The following is a 24,007-nucleotide window of genomic DNA, read 5'->3' as shown; positions in this document are numbered from 1 at the left end:
AGGAAATAGGGGTGGCTGATACCCTAGGGAGACAAGCCAGTTGCAGAAGATATGAGGGTGTTGTGTGCATACTCTATCCAAGGTAGATGAGAGGACCATGTCGCTGGGATGTAAGTGGTTAGGCAGTGGAGGTTAGACTCCAGCTCCTGGTTGAGCCTCTCTGTCTGGCCATTGGACTACGGATGGTATCCAGAACTGAGACTGACCTTGGCTCCCAGAGTAGTGCAGAAGGCCTTCCAGACATGCGAGGTGAACTGTGATCCCTGTTCCGAAACAATCTCCAAAGAGATGCCATGAAGCCTGAAGACATGGTTAACCAGGAGCTTAGTAGTCTGAAGGGCTGAAGGGAGTTTGTCATGGGTGACGAAATGAGCAGCCTTTGAAAACCTGTCGAATATGGACAAAATGACAGTTCCCAGAAGAGACAGGTAAACCAGTGACAAAATCTATGGCTATGTGAGACCAGGGGCAATGGGGAATAGTTAAAAGTTGAAGGAATCCTGCCGGTTGTTGAGTTCTGTTCTTACTCCTAGCACAGATGGTACAAGCCGCCACATGCTATATTTTTTCCAGTTTTCTCCCCCATTTCTTTTTCAGCTTAGACATCGTCATACTACATATATAATGTAGTAACTGAAATAACACTAAAAGAAATAACAAAGGGCATCCCTTTCCAGGGCCTCCCACCAGAAGTACCATTTTAATAATGAAATGGTCCTACCTACGCCGGGGTGACAGGCGAACTTAGCAGTGTTGATCCAGTTGATTACTGTGGAATGGGCTGAGGAGGGGACAAAACAGCAGTCAGGTGAACCAGTGCCAGGATCAGGTTCATCCTGGAGGGCCTGGCGAATTGTCTTCTCCACATCCCAGGAAATTAAACCCTCCCTGCAGGTGGCGGGTAAGATGGTCTCCCCTTGTGAGTGATCGGTGTTTGTGGCGAATTGGCGGGAGAGAGCATCCGACTTGATATTCAGAGAACCTGGACAGTATGAGATGGAAAAAGTTAAAACCTACAAAAACACAGTGACCATCAAACCTGGCGGGCATTTAGTTGTTTTGTGGTCCACAGGTAAGTGATATTCCTCTGGTCTGTCCATCTAAGAAAAGGCTGCTCGGCTCAATCTAGTGGGTGACGCCATTCCTCAAATAACAGCTTAATTGCAAATTATTTACGGTCGCCTACATCATAATTTTGTTCTGCCAGAATGAAACAATGTGAGAAGAAGGCACAGGGTTGCAGCTTTGAATGTGGCCTGGACCGCTGGGAGAGTACCACTCCTACACCAGTGTCTACCTCTACTGCACCTGTTCACATTCATCCCGACCCCAAGATGTGTCATTTGTAGACCAATGTGCTAGAAACATTTTCAACGTTTTCTCGGACTTGCAAATATTTTACTGTTGCTTCACTTGGAACTACACTGCGTTCCACATTATTATGCAAATGATATTTTTCTCTGATTTTCCTAAATAGTCCATTCAAATGACAGTCAGCATATTTTTCGAGTCATCAACCATTAGAGTATAAGTCAAATGTTACTGAACAAACCTCCCAATGAAAACAGTATGTTTTTCAAAAATAAAAAACTTAAAATGCACTGTTCCAAATTATTACGAACACAGAGTGTCAAAACATTTTATAGGTTATAGAGAATTGAAAATGGCTATTTGTCAAATTTGCAGCATTAGTAGATCAATTTTAGTGAAATCAAAAGCCATTTCAATCAAAAGCATCTTAACAGGTCAAGTTACATATTAACATAGGAACCCTTTATTGATAGCAGTTTCACAATTCTTGCATCCATGGAACTTGTGAGTTTTTGGAAAGTGTCTGCTTGAATGTCTTTGCAGGATGTCAGAATATCCTCCCAGAGCTGCTGTTTGGATGTGAACTGCCTCCCACCCTCATAGACCTTTTGCTTGAGGATGCTCCAAAGGTTCTCAATAGGACTGGGGTCAGGGGAGGATGAGGGCCACACCATGAGTTCCTCTCCTTTTATGCTGATAGCAGCCAATGATACAGAGGCATTCCTTGTAGCATGAGATGGTGCATTGTCTTGCATGAAGGTGATTTTGCTGCAGAAAGCACAGTTCTTCTTTTTCTATCGTGTAAGAAAGTGGTCAGTCAGAAACTCCACATACTTTGCAGAGGTCCTTTTCACACCTTCAGAATCAGAATCAGAATCAGAAACTTTATTGTCATTGTCATGAGAACAACGAAATTAAGAATGGTCCCCGATCATTGCATCATCCCTAGCAATATCAAAATATAAATAAAACAATAAAATTCAATAAATAAAATAGATAGAATACTTAAAATACTAATAAGATATAACAGTAAAACATTCACATACATTCCCACACACATGCTTCAGACCGTGCATAGATTAACACAAGAGTGGCGTGATGGACATTTTTTTGTAGTATTCAGATGTGTTATTGCAGTTGGATAACAGCTGTGTTTGAGTCTATTCAGGGACCCTAAAGGGGCCGACCAGCTCTCTCCCTGTGATTCCGGCCCAAAACAAGACTCCACCACCTCCTTGCTGACGTCGCAGCCTTGTTGGGACATGGTGGCTGTCCACCAACCATCCACCACTGCATCCATCTTGACCATCCAGGGTTGCACTGCACTCATTGATGTTTTTAACGAACACCTTTTATTGCTTGTGATGCACAGACACACCAACAGAGGGCAGTAATATCTCTTCAACATACATTGTAAAATTACTATTACAACACTCCCACTTAATTTTACCATGGAGTTCACTTACTTGACTGCCATTGCTTATTTCTTTCAAAAAACAACATTATGCACCTATATCACGGTGTTACTAGAAAATAAACATTTTCTCTTTTGTTTTGAACTCACACAAAAAATGTACTGTGTCCATCTTAGACAAAACTATTATTCTTCATTACAGTTAAATGCTCACTATCTTAACATAAGCATAGTATAGGCATGTTAAGCATATGATAACCCTTTTAAACTGAACACAGTCCAATCTTCCCTCTGAGATACTCAAATTTTTGTCTAGGCAGCGGTTTGGTTAACATATCAGCCTTCATGTTTTCTGTACAGCAGTACTTCAGCTGGATTTGTCCATTTTGCACACATTCACGAATGTAGTGGTAACGAATGTCTATGTGCTTTGTTCTTGCATGATCGACTGGATTTTTTGCGATTGCAATTGCTCCTTGATTGTCCTCCAGGATCACTGTTGCTGTGGTTTCCATTCCAAGCTCAGTTAGTAGTCGTCTTAACCAAACTCCTTCTTGTGCAGCTTGGCTCAAAGCAATATACTCAGCCTCTGCAGTTGAAAGTGCAACTGTTGCTTGTTTCTTGCTAAGCCAACTGACTGCACCTCCTGCAAGTAGAAAGATGTTTCCAGTTGTAGAACGTCGATCGTCCTGATCACCTGCCCAATCAGCATCTGAATACCCAACCAAGGTTCCTGTTTCTGTTCTTTGATATTTGAGCCCCATGTTTAGAGTTCCTTTCAAATATCTCAGGATTCTTTTCACAGCTGTCAGGTGTGTAGTGTTTGGATTTGCATTGAACCTTGACACCACACTCACTGCTTGTGCAATATCTGGTCGTGTGGCCATGGCAGCATACAATAAACTTCCAACCATTGACTGATACATGCTTGGGTTTACAGGTTGACTGACATCATCACTCTTTCTTAATTTGACATTTGTGTCAGCTGGAGTTGCTACTGGATTGGCACTGTCCATTCCATACTTTTGTAGTATGTTTTCAATATACTGCCTCTGATGAAGCATAACATGGTTTTTGTCCTTGTCTTGGACCACTGAGATGCCCAGAATGTAGGATAGCTCACCCATGTCCTTCATTTTGTAGTGTTTCTTCAGAGTGTCCTTTAAGGTCTTCATGCTCTCTGCTGATTCTGTAATCAAAATCAGATCATCAACATACACAGCCAATATTTCCAACTCCTGACCTGTTCTAACAAACACACACTGATCTGAAGTACTCTGTGTAAAACCAATACTTTTCATGAACTCTGTAAAAGCTCCAGCAACGTGGAGACTGCTTCAGTCCATATATTGACTTGTTTAGTTTGCACACTAGATGTTCCTGCCCAGGTTTGATGTAACCCTCTGGCTGCTCCATGTAGATTTCCTCTTCCAGGTGTCCATTCAAGAATGCAGTCACAACATCCATTTGATGCACATTTAGATTGTTTTGCACAGCAAATGACAACAATGTACGAATTGAACCAAATCGTACAACTGGAGAGAATGTTTCATCATAGTCTGCACCATAAATCTGTGAATAGCCTTTGGCAACAAGTCTGCACTTGTATCTTTCCACTTGTCCATCACTGTGATGCTTAACTTTAAAGACCCATTTTGATCCAACTGCTTTGCGATCCTTTGGTAGATCCACTAAATCCCATGTGCCATTTTCTAGCAGTGACTCATATTCCAAATCAGCTGCTTCTTTCCACTCCTTTGCATTTGGACTTGACATAGCCTCTTCTAGTGTATTTGGTTCTGTGACACAACAGATGTTTGCATAATGATCAACTGTAGCTGCATCAGCAAACTCCTCAAATCCATGTCTCTTTGGAGGTCTTCTGATCCGCTGATCTCCTTTTGCAGCCTCACTGGTGACAGTCTCCTCAGTACTTGTTTGTCTTTCACCCGTGTGTAGTGTCACCTCATTCCCCAAACCGAGATCTTTTTCACTTTGTTTGCATTTAAACTCTGTTTCATTGAAGACCACATCTCGTCGAATCAGTATTTTTCCTTTTTCCTCATCCCACAGTCGGTAGCCTTTTGCATTGGTTGCATTTCCCAGGAAACGAACTTTCACTGCCTTTTTGTCCAGCTTCTTTCTCTCTGTGTCTGGAACATGAGCATAAGCAACGCAACCAAATACTTTCATATGGCTAATGTCTGGTTTTTTTTCATACCATCTCTGATAGGGTGTTTCGTTCTTTAAAGCAGATGTTGGGAGCATATTCTGTGTGTAAGCTGCAGTAGCAACAGCTTCTGCCCAGAATGTGTTTGGCAACTTTGCATGTGGTAGCATGCTTCTAGCTGATTCCACTAGAGTTCTGTTTTTTCTTTTTGCAACACCATTTTGCTGTGGTGTGTGTGGTACAGTCATTTCATGGTGGATGCCTTGAGCTTTCAAATATTCTTGAAACTCTTTAGATGTGTATTCCCCACCATTGTCAGTTCTGAGTCTTATTACTCCCTGTCCACATTCATTTGAGAAGATTCTTTCAAACTCTTTGAACTTGCTCAGGACTTCTGTTTTTTCTCTTATGAAATACACTTTACAACATCTGGAGTAGTCATCAATGAAAGTCACAAAGTACTTTTTTCCTCCAAGTGACTCAGTTTGAAAAGGACCACAAACGTCACTATGCACTAATTGCAACTTGCGTTTTGTTCGTATTTATCCCACTGATTTGTAAGGTTTTCTTGATAATTTGCCCTCAACACAAGCTTCACAAAAAATGTCCTCCTCTTCATTTGTAAAGCTAACTCCTTTTACCAAGTTTTTGACCTTTTTCAGATTTGTAGTGTGACCTAGACGCTGATGCCACATACTTGCTGGAACTGAAGCAGTTGACGCTCCATGACAGGTTGTGCAGTTTCCCTCAATATCCAGCTGATACAATCCGTCAGATCTTTGTGTTCCCATTCCATGGAGAGCTCCATTCTTTCCTCTTATGTAGCAATGAGTCCTTTTGAACTTCACTGTGTTTCCCTTCTTGGCAGCAGCTCCCACTGAGAAAAGGTTCATTGATAATTTGGGAACATACAGCACATCATACATTGTGACATCTTTTCCATTACTAACTCTGAATGACATTTTCATTGTTATGTTGCCCAGACCTAAAGCCTCAACTACTCTGCCATCACTGAGTTTCACTGTTTGTGGTTCTGAAAACTCTTGGTAGTTTTGTAGAGCTTCTTTATTCCATGTCATGTGTTTTGACGCTCCTGAATCAATTAACCATTCTTCTTGTTGTGCATCACTTTTACATGACTCATTTACAACAAAAGCTCCCTCATATGAGTCCTCTTTGTCCTTATACACCACGCTTTTAGCCTTGTGGGCCTTGTATTTCTTTTTAATGCTTGGACAATCACGCTTGATATGTCCTTCCTTCCCACATTTGTAACATCTCCATGAGTCGGAGCTGTTTGCTCCCACTGTTTTTGATCCACTCTGTTCATTTCTATGCATCTGAGATGACATCGCTGATACACTACTGGACACAGTGGTGTTGTCAGTAAGCACTCGCTTTTGTTCCTCATTTATCAAGGCTTGTTGAACAAACTGTAGTGTCAGACTGTCCATCTTTGTCTCCAAAGCAGTAACAACAGTCGCATAGCTGGGTGGCAAACTACCTAGAAGGGTGACAATTTGATCTTCCTCTTCAATTACAGAACCTATTGCCCCTAGCTGATCAGTAAGTTCCTTCATCCTCTTTAAATGATCATTGAGATGTTCTCCTTCCTTCATTTCACACCGGAAGTACTTCTTCTTCAGAAATAGCTTGTTAGCAACAGTATCTCTTTCAAACTGTGCTTTTAGCATCTCCCATGCTTCTTTGGGGGTCTTACAGTTTGTTATCAAGTACAATTGGGGTGTACTTACATTCAGTACCAGCACTGAAAATGCCTTTTCTTTCTTCCGTTCAAATTCAGCTCGCGCTTGGGCATTAGCATCCGCAGCTAACTGCTCCGTCTCCTGTACCATACCCCACAGTCCTTTTGCCTTCAACAGGTGCTCCAGTTGAAATTTCCACGTTGCCCAATTCTCCGGTCCGCTCAGCTTGTCAATAAACAGTCTATCTTCCATTGTGAATCCCACAATTCTGTTTATGACTCCCAAAAGAAAACGTGTTAGCAGCTTCCCTTGGCGACCTCTGGGCCCATAACCTGATGTTTTTAACGAACACCTTTTATTGCTTGTAATGCACAGACACACCAACAGAGGGCAGTAATATCTCTTCAACATACATTGTAAAATTACTATTACAACACTCATCACTGAACAAGACTGTTTAAAATTAGTCTTCATGTAGTTCTCGGTCCACTGCAGCCATTGTGAGCATTAGTTAGGGGTGGTTTATGCACAACTGCTAGTCTCTGGAGGATCCTACACCTTGATGTTCGCAGGGCTCCAGAGGCACCAGTAGCTTCAAATATGTGTTTGCTGCTTTGTAATGGCCTTTTAGCAGCTGCTCTCTTAATCTGAAGTATTTGTCTGGCAGAAACCTTCCTCATTGTGCCTTTATCTGCATGAACCCGTGTGTGCTCTGACTCAGCCACAAATCTCTTAACATTATGGTGATCACGCTTAAGTTTTCGTGAAATATCTCTGGTTTTGGTTATGTGTCCAAGGCATTCAACTATTTCATGCAACAGCAGAGAGATCCTTTTTCTTACTCATATTGCTTGAAAATGGTGGTCTGCTTAATAATGTGGAACATCCTTCTTTAGTAGTTTTTCCTTTAATTCACCCTCCTCCCCCTCCCTTTCTCCCTCCTCCCCACACCTGAAATTCACTGAGGAGATGATGGAGCGGGTCAATGCTGGGCTCAGATCTACCCCCCGTCCCAATCCCTTTTTGTCCCCCATAAACCCCCCACCAGAGCGGCCAAAGGTTCGCCATCGAGCCCCACCCTCAACAGAGCAATCGAAGTCACATTGCCCAGCCTCGCCCCCCTTAGTTCCTCTTCATGCCCTGTCTCCGCAGTCTGATGCGTGATGTGTGAAGGGTCCGGGCTGTAAGGATTATGGCAGTGATGACTTTTCCCAGGAGAAGCTGGGACCCTGTTTACTAGAAGGTTTTAAAATTTCTGTACTTTTAGGTGACAGGAGACATGTGGCCTGGTCAAAACACAGAGAGCTGCACTCTAAAAGATCTTTAAATATAGTAAACATACCTTGTGTGCCACAGACTGCTCCCAAACACGAGGGGACAAGTAATACCTCTAAAACACTTAAGTTGGCTTTATTAAACATTAGATCTCTAGCTGGGAAAACATTTTTAATTAATGATTTAATCACTGAGCACAGCCTTGATTTTATGTTTTTAACTGAAACTTGGTTGGACCAAAGTAACAGTGGAGCTGTTCTCATCGAGACGACCCCTCCTAACTACAGTTTTATCAGTGAGGTCAGGGCGAGCAGGAGAGGAGGAGGGGTTGCTGTCTTATTTAATGAATCATTTCAATGTAAGCAGCTATCTCCTGGAAGTTTTCAGTCTTTTGAATATGTGGCTTTACAGCTGAAGGCCCCATCCAAAGTTGTGTTTCTTAATGTTTACAGGCCTCCCAAATACTGCACAGACTTTTTTAATGACCTCAGTGAACTGCTGTCTGTGATCTGTGTTGATTTTGACTGTGTAATTATTGCTGGGGATTTTAACATTCATGTGGACAACCCTCAGGACAAAGGGACTAAAGATCTGAGTAACACTCTGGGCAACTTTGGGCTGACTCAGCATGTAACAGAGGCCACACATAATAGAGGACACACTCTTGACCTACTGATCTCCAAGAGCCTGAGCATTTCAAAGGTTACTGTGTCTGATGTGGGCCTGTCTGATCATTACTGTGTTTTCTTTGAAAGTAAAATCTCAGCCCACACAAATATATCAACAACAGTGATCACAAAACGGTGTATAACTGAAGACAGTAGTGAGATCTTTAACCAGGTCTTCCCATTAACACCTGACCTGCCCAGAGGGTCAGTCAATGAGCTCGTCAATAGCTTCAATGCTAACATGTTAAATGTAATGGACACTATTGCTCCCATTAAGGTGAAGGTTATCTCTGGAAGGAAAAAGTCTCCATGGAGAAACTCCACACTGGTGAAAAAAGAAAAAAGAGAGTGTAGGAAAGCTGAGCGCAGATGGAGAAAAACAAACCTCCAGGTTCATTATGACATTTATAAAGAGAAACTTCACAATTATAATTTACAACTGAGGAATGCAAGGAGGTCCTACTTCTCTGACATCATCACTAAAAACAGCCATAATGCTCGGGTCTTATTTTCTACAGTTGACAGGCTAACAAACCCTCCTGTGTCAGTGGCAGCTGAACTTCATTCGACCATGGCCTGCAATGACTTTGCCAAATTCTTCACTGAAAAAATCCAAAAAATTAGACAAGCAATTGGTACATCAACAGCAGATCCAGGATATGTACTGTGTCCACCAAAAAACTGTTTAAACACCATGAAACAGTTTCAACCTATTAACAGCAAAGACCTGGAGGACATCTTAGGTAAACTGAACTCCTCCTCCTGCTGTTTAGATGTCCTGCCAACAAGTTTTTTCAAAAAGGTCTCAAAGACTTTAGAGTCAGACCTGTTACAGATCGTCAACTTTTCTTTATTATCAGGTGTGTTTCCAGAATCACTAAAAACTGCTGTAATCAAACCTATACTGAAAAAGGACAATCTTGACAAGACACAAATGAACAACTACAGGCCGATCTCAAATCTCCCGTTTTTAAGTAAGATCATTGAAAAAGCAGTTTCTCAACAGCTCAGTTACTTCTTAAAACAGAATAATTGCTACGATGCCTTCCAGTCAGGTTTTAGACAGAACCACAGCACTGAAACCGCTCTGACCAAAGTGTTTAATGACATATGTCTGAATACAGACAGTGGAAAAATGTCAGTCCTAGTTTTACTGGATCTCAGTGCAGCATTTGATACAGTTGACCACAACATATTACTCAAACGACTGGAGAACTGGACAGGTCTTTCAGGAACTGTACTAAACTGGTTCAAAACATACGTAGAAAACAGGAAATACTTTGTATCAATAGGTAACTTCACATCTGAGCAGACAAGTATCACATGTGGAGTTCCCCAAGGTTCCATCTTGGGACCCCTTCTGTTTAACATCTACATGCTCCCACTGGCACAGATTATAAAGAACAACAAAATAAACTATCACAGCTATGCAGATGACACACAAATATATATCACAATGTCACCAGGAGACCGAGGCCCTGTACAGGCTCTTGGTAAATGCATTGAGGAAATCAATGACTGGTTGTGCCACAATTTTCTCCAGCTAAACAAAAACAAAACTGAGGTAATAGTCTTTGGCGCCAAAGAAAAACGATTACAGGTCACCAGAGAACTTCAATCTATACATCTAAAAACCACAAACCAGGCGAGAAATTTGGGTGTAGTGATGGATGCAGACCTAAACTTAGAAAAACACATTAAGACAATAACAAAGTCAGCTTACTATCACCTCAAGAATATTTCAAGGATAAAAGATCTGATGTCTCAACAGGACCTGGAAAAACTAGTCCATGCATTCATCTTTAGTAGGCTTGATTACTGTAACAGCATCTTTACAGGTCTACCTAAAAAATCAGTCAGACAACTACAGCTCATTCAGAACTCTGCTGCTCGAGTCCTCACTAAGACCAAAAAAGTGGACCACATCAGTCCAGCTCTGAGGTCCTTACACTGGCTGCCTGTCCGTCAGAGGATAGACTTTAAAGTTCTGATGCTGGCCTATAAAGCTCTGAATGGTTTAGGACCAAAATACATCAATGACCTCCTGACCCAGTATGAACCATCCAGATCCCTCAGGTCATCTGGATCCGGTCTTTTATCAGTTCCCAGAGTCAGAACCAGACACGGAGAAGCTGCATTCAGCTTTTATGCTCCTTATATCTGGAACAAACTCCCAGAAAGCCTCAGATCAGCTGAAACACTCAGTTTATTTAAATCCAGGTTGAAGACTCACCTGTTCTCAGCTGCATTTGAATAAAGCACCAAATCCACACTTTAAGCTTAAATTTCAAAACTTACATTTAACTACTGATTTTATCTACTGTTCTGATTTTATCTGTTTTGATTTTATATACTGTTTTGTTTGTTTGTTTGTTTGTTTGTTAATTAGTTAGTTAGTTTATTTGCTTGTTTTAATCAATTTTAAATCATGCTTTTTATTTGTTCTTGTTTCTAATGTCTCTGTAAAGCACTTTGAATCACCTTGTTGTTGAATTGTGCTATACAAATAAACTTGCCTTGCCTTGCCTTGCCTTTAATTGAGCTCACCTGTCAAACTCATGATCACAGGTCTCCGAGATTAATTCAGTGATCCACAAATCCCTGAGACACAATTCCATCCATGAGTTTAATTGAAAAACAACTTATTTAATCTTTATGACACTTAAACACAATGTGCATAATAACTTGGAACGCGATGTACAGCCAGGTAGCTGCACCTCTCACTCACCTCAAGTCCACCGAGATCCCCCTTCTACAGATCCCCTTCCGTTAAGTTAAAATATCTATTCACCGAATCCCAGAAAACATTGAAGATGTTTCCCAGATGTTGGTGTGGGCCATTACCTCACGACTAGAACGTTAGCTAGGTCTGTCTTCACCTGGCCTCCTGCTAGCATGTAGCCAAGAAGTGACTGAGGGTGAACGAAACTCACATATCTCTATTTTGACACATAACCGGCATTGAAGCATGCTCTGTCGTTCTAGTCCCTGTCAGTACTCTCAAGCAGTGTTGGTCAAGTTACTTGAAAAAAGTAATCAGTAACTAATTACTGATTACTTCCCCCCAAAAGTAATTAGTTACTTAGTTACTTATTAAAAAAAATTATTTACAACCTGAATAGGTAAAAAAGCAATAGATCTTTCAGCCCAATTCTATTTTTTCTGTATAATCCATCATATAAAATGTAATCAAATGAAAAAGTTTCTTTTTGAAACTAGTTTTATTAGTTTTAATCTTTTAACTTTATGCGTGAAGCAAACATTAAATGATATGCAACATTCTCTGACTGGAAGAAATTTGTTTAACATTTAAACCTTTTTTCTGCATATTCCAGCATATAAAATAAAATGGTTTTTTCAATTCAATTCAATTCAATTTTATTTATATAGCGCCAAATCACAACAAAAGTTGCCTCAAGGCGCTTCATAGATACAGAGAAAACCCAACAATCATATGACCCCCTATGATCAAGCACTTTGGCGACATTGGGAAGGAAAAACTCCCTTTTAACAGGAAGAAACCTCCGGCAGAACCAGGCTCAGGGAGGGGCGGCCATCTGCTGCGACCGGTTGGGGTAAGAGAAGGAAGACAGGATAAAAGACATGCTGTGGAAGAGAGACAGAAGTTAATAACAGATATGATTCAATGCAGAGAGGTCTATTAATGCATAGTGAGTGAGAAAGGTGACTGGAAAGGAAAAACTCAATGCATCATGGGAATCCCCCGGCAGCCTACGTCTATTGCAGCATAACTAAGGGAGGATTCAGGGTCACCTGGTCCAGCCCTAACTATATGCTTTAGCAAAAAGGAAAGTTTTAAGCCTAATCTTAAAAGTAGAGATAGTGTCTGTCTCCCGAATCCAAACTGGAAGCTGGTTCCACAGAAGAGGGGCCTGAAAACTGAAGGCTCTGCCTCCCATTCTACTTTTAAATACTCTAGGAACAACAAGTAGGCCTGCAGAGCAAGAGCGAAGTGCTCTAATAGGGTGATATGGTACTACAAGGTCATTAAGATAAGATGGAGCCTGATTATTTAAGACCTTGTATGTGAGGAGCAGGATTTTGAATTCAATTCTGGACTTAACAGGAAGCCAATGAAGGGAAGCCAAAACAGGAGAAATATGCTCTCTCTTTCTAGTCCCTGTCAGTACTCTTGCTGCAGCATTTTGGATTAACTGAAGGCTTTTCAGTGAGTTTTTTGGACATCCTGATAATAATGAATTACAGTAGTCCAGCCTGGAAGTAATAAATGCATGAACTAGTTTTTCAGCGTCACTCTGAGACAGGATATTTCTAATTTTAGAAATGTTGCGCAAATGGAAGAAAGCAGTCTTACATATTTGTTTAATATGTGCGTTGAAGGACATATCCTGGTCAAAAATGACTCCAAGGTTCCTCACAGTGTTACTGGAGGCCAAGGTAATGCCGTCCAGAGTAAGTATCTGGTTAGACACCATATTTCTAAGATTTTCAGGGCCGAGTACAATAACCTCAGTTTGATCTGAATTAAGAAGCAGAAAGTTAGCGGCCATCCAATCTTTATGTCTTTAAGACCTTCCTGCAGTTTAACTAATTGGTGTGTGTTATCTGGCTTCATGGACAGATAGAGCTGGGTGTCATCAGCATAGCAGTGAAAATGTATGCTATGTCTTCTAATGATGCTGCCTAAGGGAAGCATGTATAATGTAAACAGAATTGGTCCTAGCACTGAACCCTGTGGAACTCCATAATTAACCTCAGTGTGTGAAGAGGACTCTCCATTTACATGCACAAATTGGAGTCTATTAGATAGATATGATACAAACCACTGCAGTGCAATACCTGTAATACCTACAGCATGTTCTAATCGCTCTAATAGGATATTATGGTCAACAGTATCGAATGCTGCACTAAGGTCTAGCAGGACAAGCACAGAGATGAGTCCACTGTCAGAGGCCATAAGAAGATCATTTGTAACTAGAGCTGGGCGATATATCGAGTTTTTAAAAAATATCGATATATTTTTATACGAGTATAAGATGTGACAATATCCTTTATATCGATATAGTCTATGTTACGTTATAATTATACTTGTGGAGCCGCAAGTTTCCCTCTCTTTCGTCCACTTTCGTCTTTTCGCAACGTTACTCGGACTCGCCTCTCCTTCACTGAACACAACTCCCCCTCCTCCCCCATCGCTTCACCTGCAGGAAGCGACAAGATGGACACGGCAAATCTCCGTTAACGAGTTACTGGACGGCGTCAACGTGTTAGCTAGCTAACCACGCTAACGAGCTAACCACGCTAATGCCATGCAGCCCAGAGGTGCTGCACGGACTAAAATCCTTTCATTTTCTCAAATGTTGACAGCGCGCCTTATGTATGAATTCTGGTTGTGCTTGATGGCCGCGAACCGATTTTATGTAGAACACGGCGCTCAGCAATCTGTCAAAAAATGTTTTAGTACGACTTTGGTAAGCTACGGAGCTGCACCGCTTGATGGTTTGTCGGAGCATTACGGCTGAGCCTTGCGGAGTGATACGTACTGTGCTTCAACGTAATATTACCTTACTGTGTATAAGGACCATAAATGGCACTTGTTAAGAGACATGGTTGCGAAGCAGATTTCAAACTCCAGGCTGTCAGTCACGCAGTACAAGTTGGGAACAGAGCAGCTCTGAAATCTGTCTTTGTTATTGTGCTCAGCGTCTTTTAGTTTACATTTTGACTGCACAATTGTGAGCTTTTTGTTATGCAGAAAAACAACATTGTTTTCTTTTATTTATGGAGCGTTATTATTTAATAAATGCTCATAATTTATTTTTGAGTAAATTTTATGTACATCTATGCTCTATGTTAATAAAAGTGCCTGTGTGACATCTGGGACACAGCTTTGACTAAGAACTCTCTTTTTGTTCTTACTTTATGGCTTTAAAAAATATATCGAGATATATATCTTATATCGCCATCCAGCTAAAAAATATCGAGATATAAATTTTGGGTCATATCGCCCAGCCCTATTTGTAACCTTCACTAAAGCTGTTTCTGTGCTGTGATGAGCTCTGAAACCTGACTGAAACTCTTCAAATAAACCATTCCTCTGCACAATGTGTTGGTCCTTTTGTGTTTACACACACTTTTTCAAATAGATGCACGTAAAACACAGCAAAAAATAAATAAAATCAAAGACTCAGCGGCCCTGTTGCTCTATTTTCACCTGTATAGCAAGAGTGGGGCAGGCGGAAATTTGCCCTGGTGCAGGTGTGTCGTAGCGGTCAGTGGAAGGATCAGGCAGTTTCTCTGTGAATTTCACATTCCCGTGGCAGCTGTCGGTGCTTGCTTGGAAGTTTAGGGGGTTTTTTGCTGTAAAAAGAAGTTTTCTTCCCATGCAGTGAACAGCGGACGCTAATGTTTTTGTCACCTTTTACTGAATCAAACTCAAAGTAAGGTCAGTACTTCCACTCTTTAAAAGCTGCACGGTCATACTCTCTCCCGCACTCGATATATTATCCATTGTTGATCTGCACACAGCTGTTGCCACGAAAGTCACACTCGCTTACGTCACTGTCATGGAACACTCTCGCAAAAAAATCACGGTTTTAGTAACGCAGTAATGCAGCGTGCTTACGGGAAAGTAACAGTAATCAAATTACCTTTTTTGCAATAGTAATCCCTTACTTTACACGTTACTTGAAAAAGTAATCAGATTACAGTAACACATTACTTGTAATGCTCTCAAGGCTTTTTAGGGAGTTTTTAGGGCATCCTGATAATAACGAATTACAGTACAGTGGTCTCTCGTTTATCGCGGCAGTTAAGTTCTAAAAAATAACTTGCAATAGGTGAAGTCCGCGAAGTATCCAACTTTATTTTTTACAATTATTATATATGTTTTAAGGCTGTAAAACCCCTCACTGCACACTTTATACAGTTTTCTCAGACAGGCAAGAACATTTTCACACTTTTCTCTCTTGTTTAAACACTCTCAAAGTTCAAAACTTCGTAGAAAAATAAGTCCAGTATTATAGAATGAAACCAAAGGCGCCTGCGGTTGCCTTTGACGATGCAAAATGTTTCGTCGACATTGTTGTTGTTTGTTGGGGAGAAAAATTACAAACATACAGTACAGCACTTCAGAGTCGCACTGCTAACGATCGAAGATTTATGTAAATTCGAAAAGCTGAATGCATTCTGTACTGTACAGGAGACACGCCACGAGATTGATTCACAATGGTCTACAGCCAATCAGGACGCAGAACACAATGCGATGTACAAAAAAAAAAAAAAACATGCAAAATTGCACAAAAAAATCCGTGAAACAGCAAGAAGGGAGACCGCGTTTTAGCGAGGGACCACTGTAGTCCAGCCTAGAAATAATAAACATACGAACTAGTTTTTCAGCATCACTGAAGGATGTTTCTAATGTTAGAGATATTGTGCATAGAAGAAATGCACAAGGGAAGAAAGTCCTACAAATTTATTTAATGTGCGCACTGAAGTACATATCCTGATCACAAATGACTCCAAGAAATCTCACAGTGTTACTGTAGGCCAAGGTAATGCCATCCTGGGTAAGACTGCTCACTCAAAGCTGCAGAGAAACACAACAGAAAGAAAGAAGTCAGAGAAGGAACTTGAGTGAAAGACCGGAAATGATGGGCTTATATAAGGGAACAAACAAGGGAACGAGTAAGAAAATATCATGCTGAAAAGAAACAACAAATTCAGCTTGAACAACCTTTAACCCTAAAGCCTGGTGTAAAAAATATAACCACAGAAAAATGAGGAACAGACCAAGTAAGACATGCAATCCTAAAAGCCCAGAAGGTAAAGGCTACAATCCTGAAATCTAATGTTGAGAGTGTGAGATCAATTAAAACGCCTTTGGAAGAAAAACCTTGAAAGCTCTAGCAACAAATTTATCCAAGGGTCTTGAATGGTTTGAATGAAAAGCGTGCAGCATGTATAGGAAATTTTATTCAAATGTCTAGAAATAATGATAAAAAAAAGTAAAGCAAAAATGTATACACACACACACACACACACACACACACACACACATATATATATATATGTAATGATCATCTCCCCACCTCTCTCCAGAGACAGAGGTGTCAGTCACGCATTCAGTGTGAGTGTGGAAAATCAGCATGTATAAGTAATGCAGGTACAAACACATGTGCACACACACACACACACACACACACACACACACACACACACACACACACACACACACACACACACACACACACACACACACACTATATAAATTCACCCCACCTGTCCTCTTGCACATACTGGTGTGTTGTTTCACATTTAGGCTACTAACCAACAGCAGTCAAAAGACAGAAGGGCACAAGGGCACCCAATCAGGCGCTTATGAGTGCTACTAACTCCACACCCTCTACCTCCAGTAGTGCACACCACACTAAGTTTCCTTCACACTAACCCCAAGTCAGAGGAGAAAACAAGAAAGGAAGGGAAAGAATCTCTTTTTATTTCCCATCTTTTCATTTAGATCCCAGCGTATGTGGATTAGACTGACAAATAAATAACCAGACAAACAGGGCAGCTGTTAACAGAAATCAGTGGAAGCAGTTACAATGTCTGTTTATGGCCAGAATCACTTTACTTGGAATGGTACTCTGAGAGATCTGCATGGCAGCTATACAGGCTTCTGCACAGGTAGGTAAGACTAAGTGTGTTTGTGTACATGTGTATCAGTCACATGTATTTTCATTTGAAATTAAGAATACCTTTAAAAAAAAAAGCCATAGACAGTAAAGTTATGAGGAATAGCTTTTATTTATCAATGGACTTCATGCAAACTGCAGTAAAGAGAAAGTCTTCTGTTACTCCTCTGAGGTTGAAATCAAAACTTGTGGGGTCCATACCATTTATTGGATGTTCTTGTGTCCTTCTGGTGATTCTCTGGGGCTCTTTAAAATGCAGTAAAATGAATCTAGGATTAAATGAAACTTTCTCATGCATATGCAAACATACAGATTGCATGTCTATGCTTACTCTCCTGATGAGAACACGGACAGGGGGTGGGGGCGGGGGTGGAGTTGACTTGGCAGCCTGTGTAAGGTTGGCATGAGTGCCTGTATGCTTGTACACATCAAGACCAAGCAGAATTCTGACTTGGCATTACTTGCAAGAGCATTCAGTTGCAGTTGACACATTTAATTGTGGTGTACTGTAAGGCTTGGAATTCATTACACATCCATTTATGCATAAAATACTTTTTTTCCACAGACAAATCTCAGTTTCCTCAGTTTCCTTACTTATAAACATTTGAACCAGACCACCAGTGCATTGATATGACTTCTGCTGTGATTGGGTACTCAATAAATAAATAATTTAAATCTAATCTCTTGTTTGTTACTATCACTTATTCTGAAAGAAGTAGTCATACTAACAAACTGCAGCTGTGAGTGTCAAAATGCAAAGAATGCCAGTTATGAAAAGCAACTTTTGCTTCTGTAGTCATGGAAAGGTTGCTTGAAAATATCTAGTGCCTCCAGTGCTAGTCAGACTGGAGTGCTATCTCTGCTATGTGGCTGTTATGTGCTCAGTGTTACTGTGCATGCTGTGTCAACTCTCCACAGTAATAAGATGTCAGATCAGAGGCATAACAGAGAGGAGCAAAGTAGCATCCAGTGGGCTAATGACACATAAGTGATTTGAGTATGCTATAGGGTAGTCAAGGAAACTGTCACTCTTATTTATGGTTTAATGTCTTGGTAACGATAACATACTGTTTACTTGATAACAGTCTGAATTTACTGTTTGATATTTCTTTTTATGATCTCAGATCCCTGTGTACATTATAAGTTATCTAAAATCATATGAATTATGTCAGTGACTCATACACTTCTTTCTAGTTAGCAGTTAGTGAATGCAGTTCACCAGATTTTAGAAACCAACAGTGTCAATGAGAGTCTTGTAAAACTACAACTGAAGATGAATCCACTCAGCACACATCCTTAATTCTTATAGATGCAGAACATGAGTCAATAAACATGAGTAAATGTTAACTTGCAAAATAAGGGGCTTTGAGACAATTGTTGTTGTGTTTTAGTGCTGTAGAAATAAAGTTGAATTTAACTGAATGAGTCCATTCAACTGAGGGGAGGCCTTGCAATAGTTTTTGTTCGTTTTCTGTCATGGATCACTAGTAGACTTAACAGAAGATGAAAGAAAAGTCTGGAAAGGTTTAGGGCTGAACAACTACTAACTTGTTCGGCAATTTGAACTACAATAGCTCATTTGTTGAACTGGACCACATGGACTAGCCTTCGCTCGCTAAATGTGTTGGTGAGCCTTGGCCACCAATGATCTTATCACTGGTTTGCCACTTTTCCTTCCTTGGACTACTTTTGATGGATATTATACCACAACTGTAGTTCTGGAGATGCTCTGATACAATCATTTAGTCCAGCGGTCCCCAACCTTTTTTGCACCACGGACTGGTTTATGCCCGACAATATTTTCACGGACCGGCCTTTAAGGTGTCGTGGATACATACAACAAAATAAAACTAGTACCGGTACTGAAAAAAAGAAGATTTATTCATAACACACGTGAAAAGACCCAGGAAAACCGAGTAAACGATAAAAACGATAACAAAATAACGCTGAAAACCGATAAAAACCCTGAAAACTATACATTTCACACCTGAGCCTCAACTCTCGCGGCCCGGTACCAAACGACTCACGGACCGGTACCGGTCCGAGGCCCGGGGGTTGGGGACCGCTGATCTAGTCATCACAAGTTAGCCTTCTCAAAATCACTCAAATCCTTAAGCTTGTCTATTTTTCCTGCTTCTAATACGTCAACTTTGAGGACAAATTGTTTACTTGCTCCCTAATGTATCCCATCCACTCAAAGGTGCTGAAATTTTATGCCTGTATATGTATATATATGTTTCCCACTCATCCTGCAAACGGTCTTTGTTGGTCCTTTAAAGACTTGAGGTCCTCTACCAGATGCCTGGGAGCTGAGAGCATAGTATCTTTGTTGTTCATAGGACAGAGATCGATCGATAGATGTCGTTCCTGAGATCTGCTGGAGCCACTTGCCCAGTTTGGGGGTCACTGCTCTGAGTGCCACAGAAACATTGTTGTCTTCACCCTCTACATCTTCTCGAGCTCCTCTCTCAGCCCTCCTCTTTAAAAAAATTCTTTCACTGTACAACTACACCTACCACTATGGCTGTCTTCATTTTACCATGAAATTTTGAGATACTGTCCAGTAATGGACAGTGTGAATAGAAAAGTGCTATGGTAATGCAGATACACTGAAGGAGAATATTGTTTTTAAATAACATTTCATTTACTATTATGTGAAATAAGGCTGTGTAAATGCATATCTGTCCTTTTGCTTCTCCCTTGCTCTGTCTGTCAGTCTGGATCATCTAGCCCGTGTGGATAAGGGTGGTGATTTATAGGTACATTCAATCGGAAAGGGCCTCCTTTGCTTCAAGTTTCCATTGCAGTGTGATTTACATCTGGGGGGAGGGGGCAGGGGCTTTAAAACTGGCATGCTTCAGATGCCGTGGGACTGTGGAACTGTTGAATCATGAGTAAATAAATAAGTCTGACAGTCCACTATCAGCCCCTAGAGGCTGAAGGGCTCAATGCCATGTGCCAATAATGTGCCAATACAGTGCAAAGCAGCTACCTGAACTGTACTCCCAGAGAGGCTGATTATCTTGTTGATAGTTTTACATCTTTTCTGCATACGACTCTGATACTGCAGCTCCTCTGAAAAGAAAGACACACATCAGAAGTATTTCAGTCCCTGGTGTAACTCTAAAATGCACATCTTACAAAATTGTTGCTATAGTTGTTACACCATAAAAAAGCCCTCTGTAAAGCTAGAACATCTTACGATTCATCACTAATTGAAGAAAAGAACAACCGCCCTAGGTTTTTCTTCAGAGAAAAATTCAGCACTCTGTCAAGAGTCTGTGAAGGTTCTCAGTGTTCCAGGTCATCGTAGTCAAAGGAGCTCGGAAAGAAAAGCGCCTGGACTTCTTTAAGTTGCTTGAAGACGTTTCACCTCTCATCCGAGAAGCTTCTTCAGTTCTAAGGTCAAATGGTGGAGAGTCCAAGATTTAAACCCAGTGGGAGTTTCCCCCCAAAGAGGGACAAAAGGACCCCCTGATGATCCTCTAATCGCCTGAGCCAAGGTGTGAAACTGGGTGTGGGTCACAATCAGCCAGGGTTTCGGGTGAGCTCATTGAGAAACCAGGCCCCACCCTATCATGTGATTTCCTGAGGTGAGATGGCCCAGGATGTGAGTGGGCGTTAAGGCGTCTGGGGAGGGAACTCAAAACTGGATTATAGATGGCAGACAGTTGGTGTCGTAAACCACCGCCTCTGTTCAAAGATGGTCGCTCACAGTGGACATAGATGGCTTCTTTCACTCCTCTTTCAAACCATCTGTCCTCTCTGTCCAAAATGTGAACATTGGCATCCTTAAAAGAGTGACCTTTGTCCTTTAGATGCAGATGGACTGCTGAGTCTTGTCCTGTGGAGGTGGCTCTTCTATGTTGTGCCATGCGCTTGTGAAGTGGCTGTTTGGTCTCTCCAGTGTAGAGGTCTGAGCATTCCTCGCTGCACTGTACAGCATACACCACGTTGTTAAGTTTGTGTGTTAAAGTGAATTGTTAAGTGTTGTCATTTTTATGCTTACCTCCTCTACATTGTTTCAAACTCTGTGATCAAGGAATTCCTTTGTCCGCCTCCCCAGCCTCTTGAGGTTCTGGGGGGAGGCTGTAGTGTTTTATCACAAGCACATCCCTTGTGAAGGTTTGTTTGATGTTTGGTAAGCTTCCTGCCCTTTTTATGGCTTCACTGTGTTGTGTATGGTGAACCAATACAGGAATTGAGCCATATATTGAGTGTGGGGGAGATTACCTTTTTATGACCAAGGATGTTGTTAGAAACAAATGTGATCAGGAAGTCACGCACATACACACACACACACACACACACACACACACACACACACACACACACACACACACACACACACACACACACACACAGTGCCTTGTCCTTGTAACCAAGGGGAGTTTTACGAGGGGAGGTGCTTGTGTAAACTATTGTTTATTGTAACAGTTTTTTCAATAAAAGGCAGCAAGCGGAGGCTGCAGTCGGGGTCATTTGTGATATTATTCGAAGTGCGTTCCTGAGATAGCGACCGATGCCTCCCTTGCGCAAGTAAATCGATTGATTGCTGTTACCTTGTTTTTTCCTTCACGGGAATAAGTCTCTGAGTCAGCGGGGTCTGAGTTTAGACTCCACATTGTGTTTAGGAATCTAAGGAGCTTGGAAAGAAAAGCATCTGGACTTCTTTAAGTTGCTTGAAGACATTTCACCTCTCATCCGAGAAGCTTCTTCAGTTCTAAGGTCAAATGGTGTTAAGTCCCCTCTTAGGGGCTGGGGATGCTTTCCCTAGCCTGGGATGCTAATTGGGGATGGGGCTTGTGGGGTGCGTCAGGTGACCTAGGTGCTGTGCGACTCACACCTGTGTGTCATGGTGGGATCTGGCCCTTTTGGGGCTTGGGGAGGGGATGGATTGGGCTGATCATGATTGCTTCTGCCAGACATGAGGTGACCTTGATGCAATTTGCGTTTATATGTCTGGCAGGCATTGTTCCATCCCCTCCACTGTCCCACCTCCCTCCAGTTGCTTGCTTTCGCCTCACCAATTTGACTGGACCAGTTGGCAGACATATCGGTGGGACTGGTTGTCCTGTGCCTCACCAATGTGGTTGTGCTGGCTGGTGTCTTTATTATCCTTTAGGTCTGTTCGCTGTCCCTCTGTGCTGTAGGCCTCAGTGGGGGCCTGGAAACTGGTGGAGACTTTCCTGCTTGTGTCTGGCAGAGCACACAGGTATTCAGGGCTTCTTGGTCTTGGTCTTTTGATTGGAGTAATGATATCTTTACAGTATAACTCACCACAATGCTTGTTTTTGTCTTTGTGTCATTGTGGTACATTTAGCTACTGAAGTGATGGTGATAATGTGGAAGATCATAGGCATAACTTAACAAATGGAGGGAACAAAATGATACATCACAAGTATATCAGTTCACTGATGTCTCAACCTGGCATGTTTGGACCCAAAATGCAGAACTGAAGCCAAACTTAATGAACAAACTAACCTTTATTCATGTGAAGTTGGGAACCAAATGTCCAATGAGCAGAAACCAAACATCCATGAATCCAAAAAAGAGAAAACACATGGCGGAGCGGAGACCTCTGGCAGAGACGAAGTAAAACCAGCAGGCGAGGAAACTAGGGGTGCAACGATACACAAAATTCACGGTTCGGTTCGATACTTTGGTGTCACGGTTCGATATTTTTTAATTTGTCATTTATTAAAATTATAAATATATATTTTAACTCAAAAGTACAGTTTTTAAATTTAATGTTGCTGAAACAACAAAGTAATAAAAAAATAAATCTATCTGATTGAGAAATCACTCATCTTTGGAAAAGAGAGTTTATTACAGAGAAATGGCTCTTTCCAAAATAAAAGCTATACTATACGCTTCTTCTGGGCTATATTCTCAGCAGCATATTAAACATATCAGGTCCCCATAAGGAGAATCATGTGCTAACGGCTGTCTAAATGACTCGGGTAAAGTTTGTACCATGCGTGCTTGTTGTTTTTGTCTGCTTCCACTTGTCTTTGCACTAGGATGATGTCGGAGTAAATGTGCAGTCATATTCATTGTGTTCCCACTAGTGCTGTCAGCGTTAATCTCGTTGAAATGACGTTAACGCCATAACACGGCAAATCTCTGTTAACGACCTACCGCGGATCACCCCGTGCGTGGGGCTGGACGGCCAACACGTTAACGAGCTAACTGCGCTAACACACTAGTTCCCACCAATGTAAATGAGCATTGCATGGCACATCCGACATACTGTTTTACTGTAGTCCATGACGCGCTTACCTTCAGGGTCATACGTCACATGAAAACCAAAATAGTTCCAAACGCCACATCTGAACTGGGGGGGGGGGGGGGGGGGGGGGGTCAATTTGCCATGTTGCAATAACCGTATGACTGTTCCCACCACTAACACATGACCCTACGCTGTGTTCACTGCATCATTCCATGTTTTGGCACTGATCACCACCTGCACTCATGTATATATCTATCTATCTACTTAGCACTTTTAATTCTTATTCCCATTTTTATTTTCATGTCTATTTAAGCTTAATTTATGACAGTATGTTTGCACTGAAGCACCGCAGCAATTTCCTAATGTTGTAAACCCGCTCAACATTTGGCAATAAAACCCTTTCTGATTCTGATTCTGATTCTGCAACGAGAGCTTACCTTCTGTCTCGCTAGCTTGCCCTGCGCTCAGTGAATCTGCGTTCGACTACTCCGCCTAGGCTGCACTGTCGAGGGCAGATCCACTGAGCGTTCAACACAGACAGCAACGTAAGAGGGAA

General features: G+C 41.5%; 1 protein-coding gene across 2 annotated transcripts in view; it reads left to right on the top strand.

Moving 5' to 3' along the window:
* The first annotated feature begins 17,013 nt into the window (after nucleotides 1-17,013).
* agbl1 (AGBL carboxypeptidase 1) overlaps nucleotides 17,014-24,007 on the top strand; it is an 82,077-nt gene continuing 75,083 nt past the window's right edge. For both annotated transcript variants that reach the window (XM_024803047.2, XM_024803046.2), the window contains exon 1: nucleotides 17,014-17,211. In XM_024803047.2, coding sequence (XP_024658815.2) covers nucleotides 17,130-17,211 — 82 coding nt within the window. In that variant the 5' untranslated portion in view covers nucleotides 17,014-17,129. The remainder of the gene's footprint in view (nucleotides 17,212-24,007) is intronic.

This window comes from Maylandia zebra, linkage group LG7 (assembly GCF_041146795.1).
Source record: "Maylandia zebra isolate NMK-2024a linkage group LG7, Mzebra_GT3a, whole genome shotgun sequence".
In the NCBI taxonomy this organism is placed as follows: Eukaryota; Metazoa; Chordata; class Actinopteri; order Cichliformes; family Cichlidae; genus Maylandia; species Maylandia zebra.
Note: the sequence above shows the minus strand (reverse complement) of the source record. Positions and strands in the feature narration are given on the sequence as shown.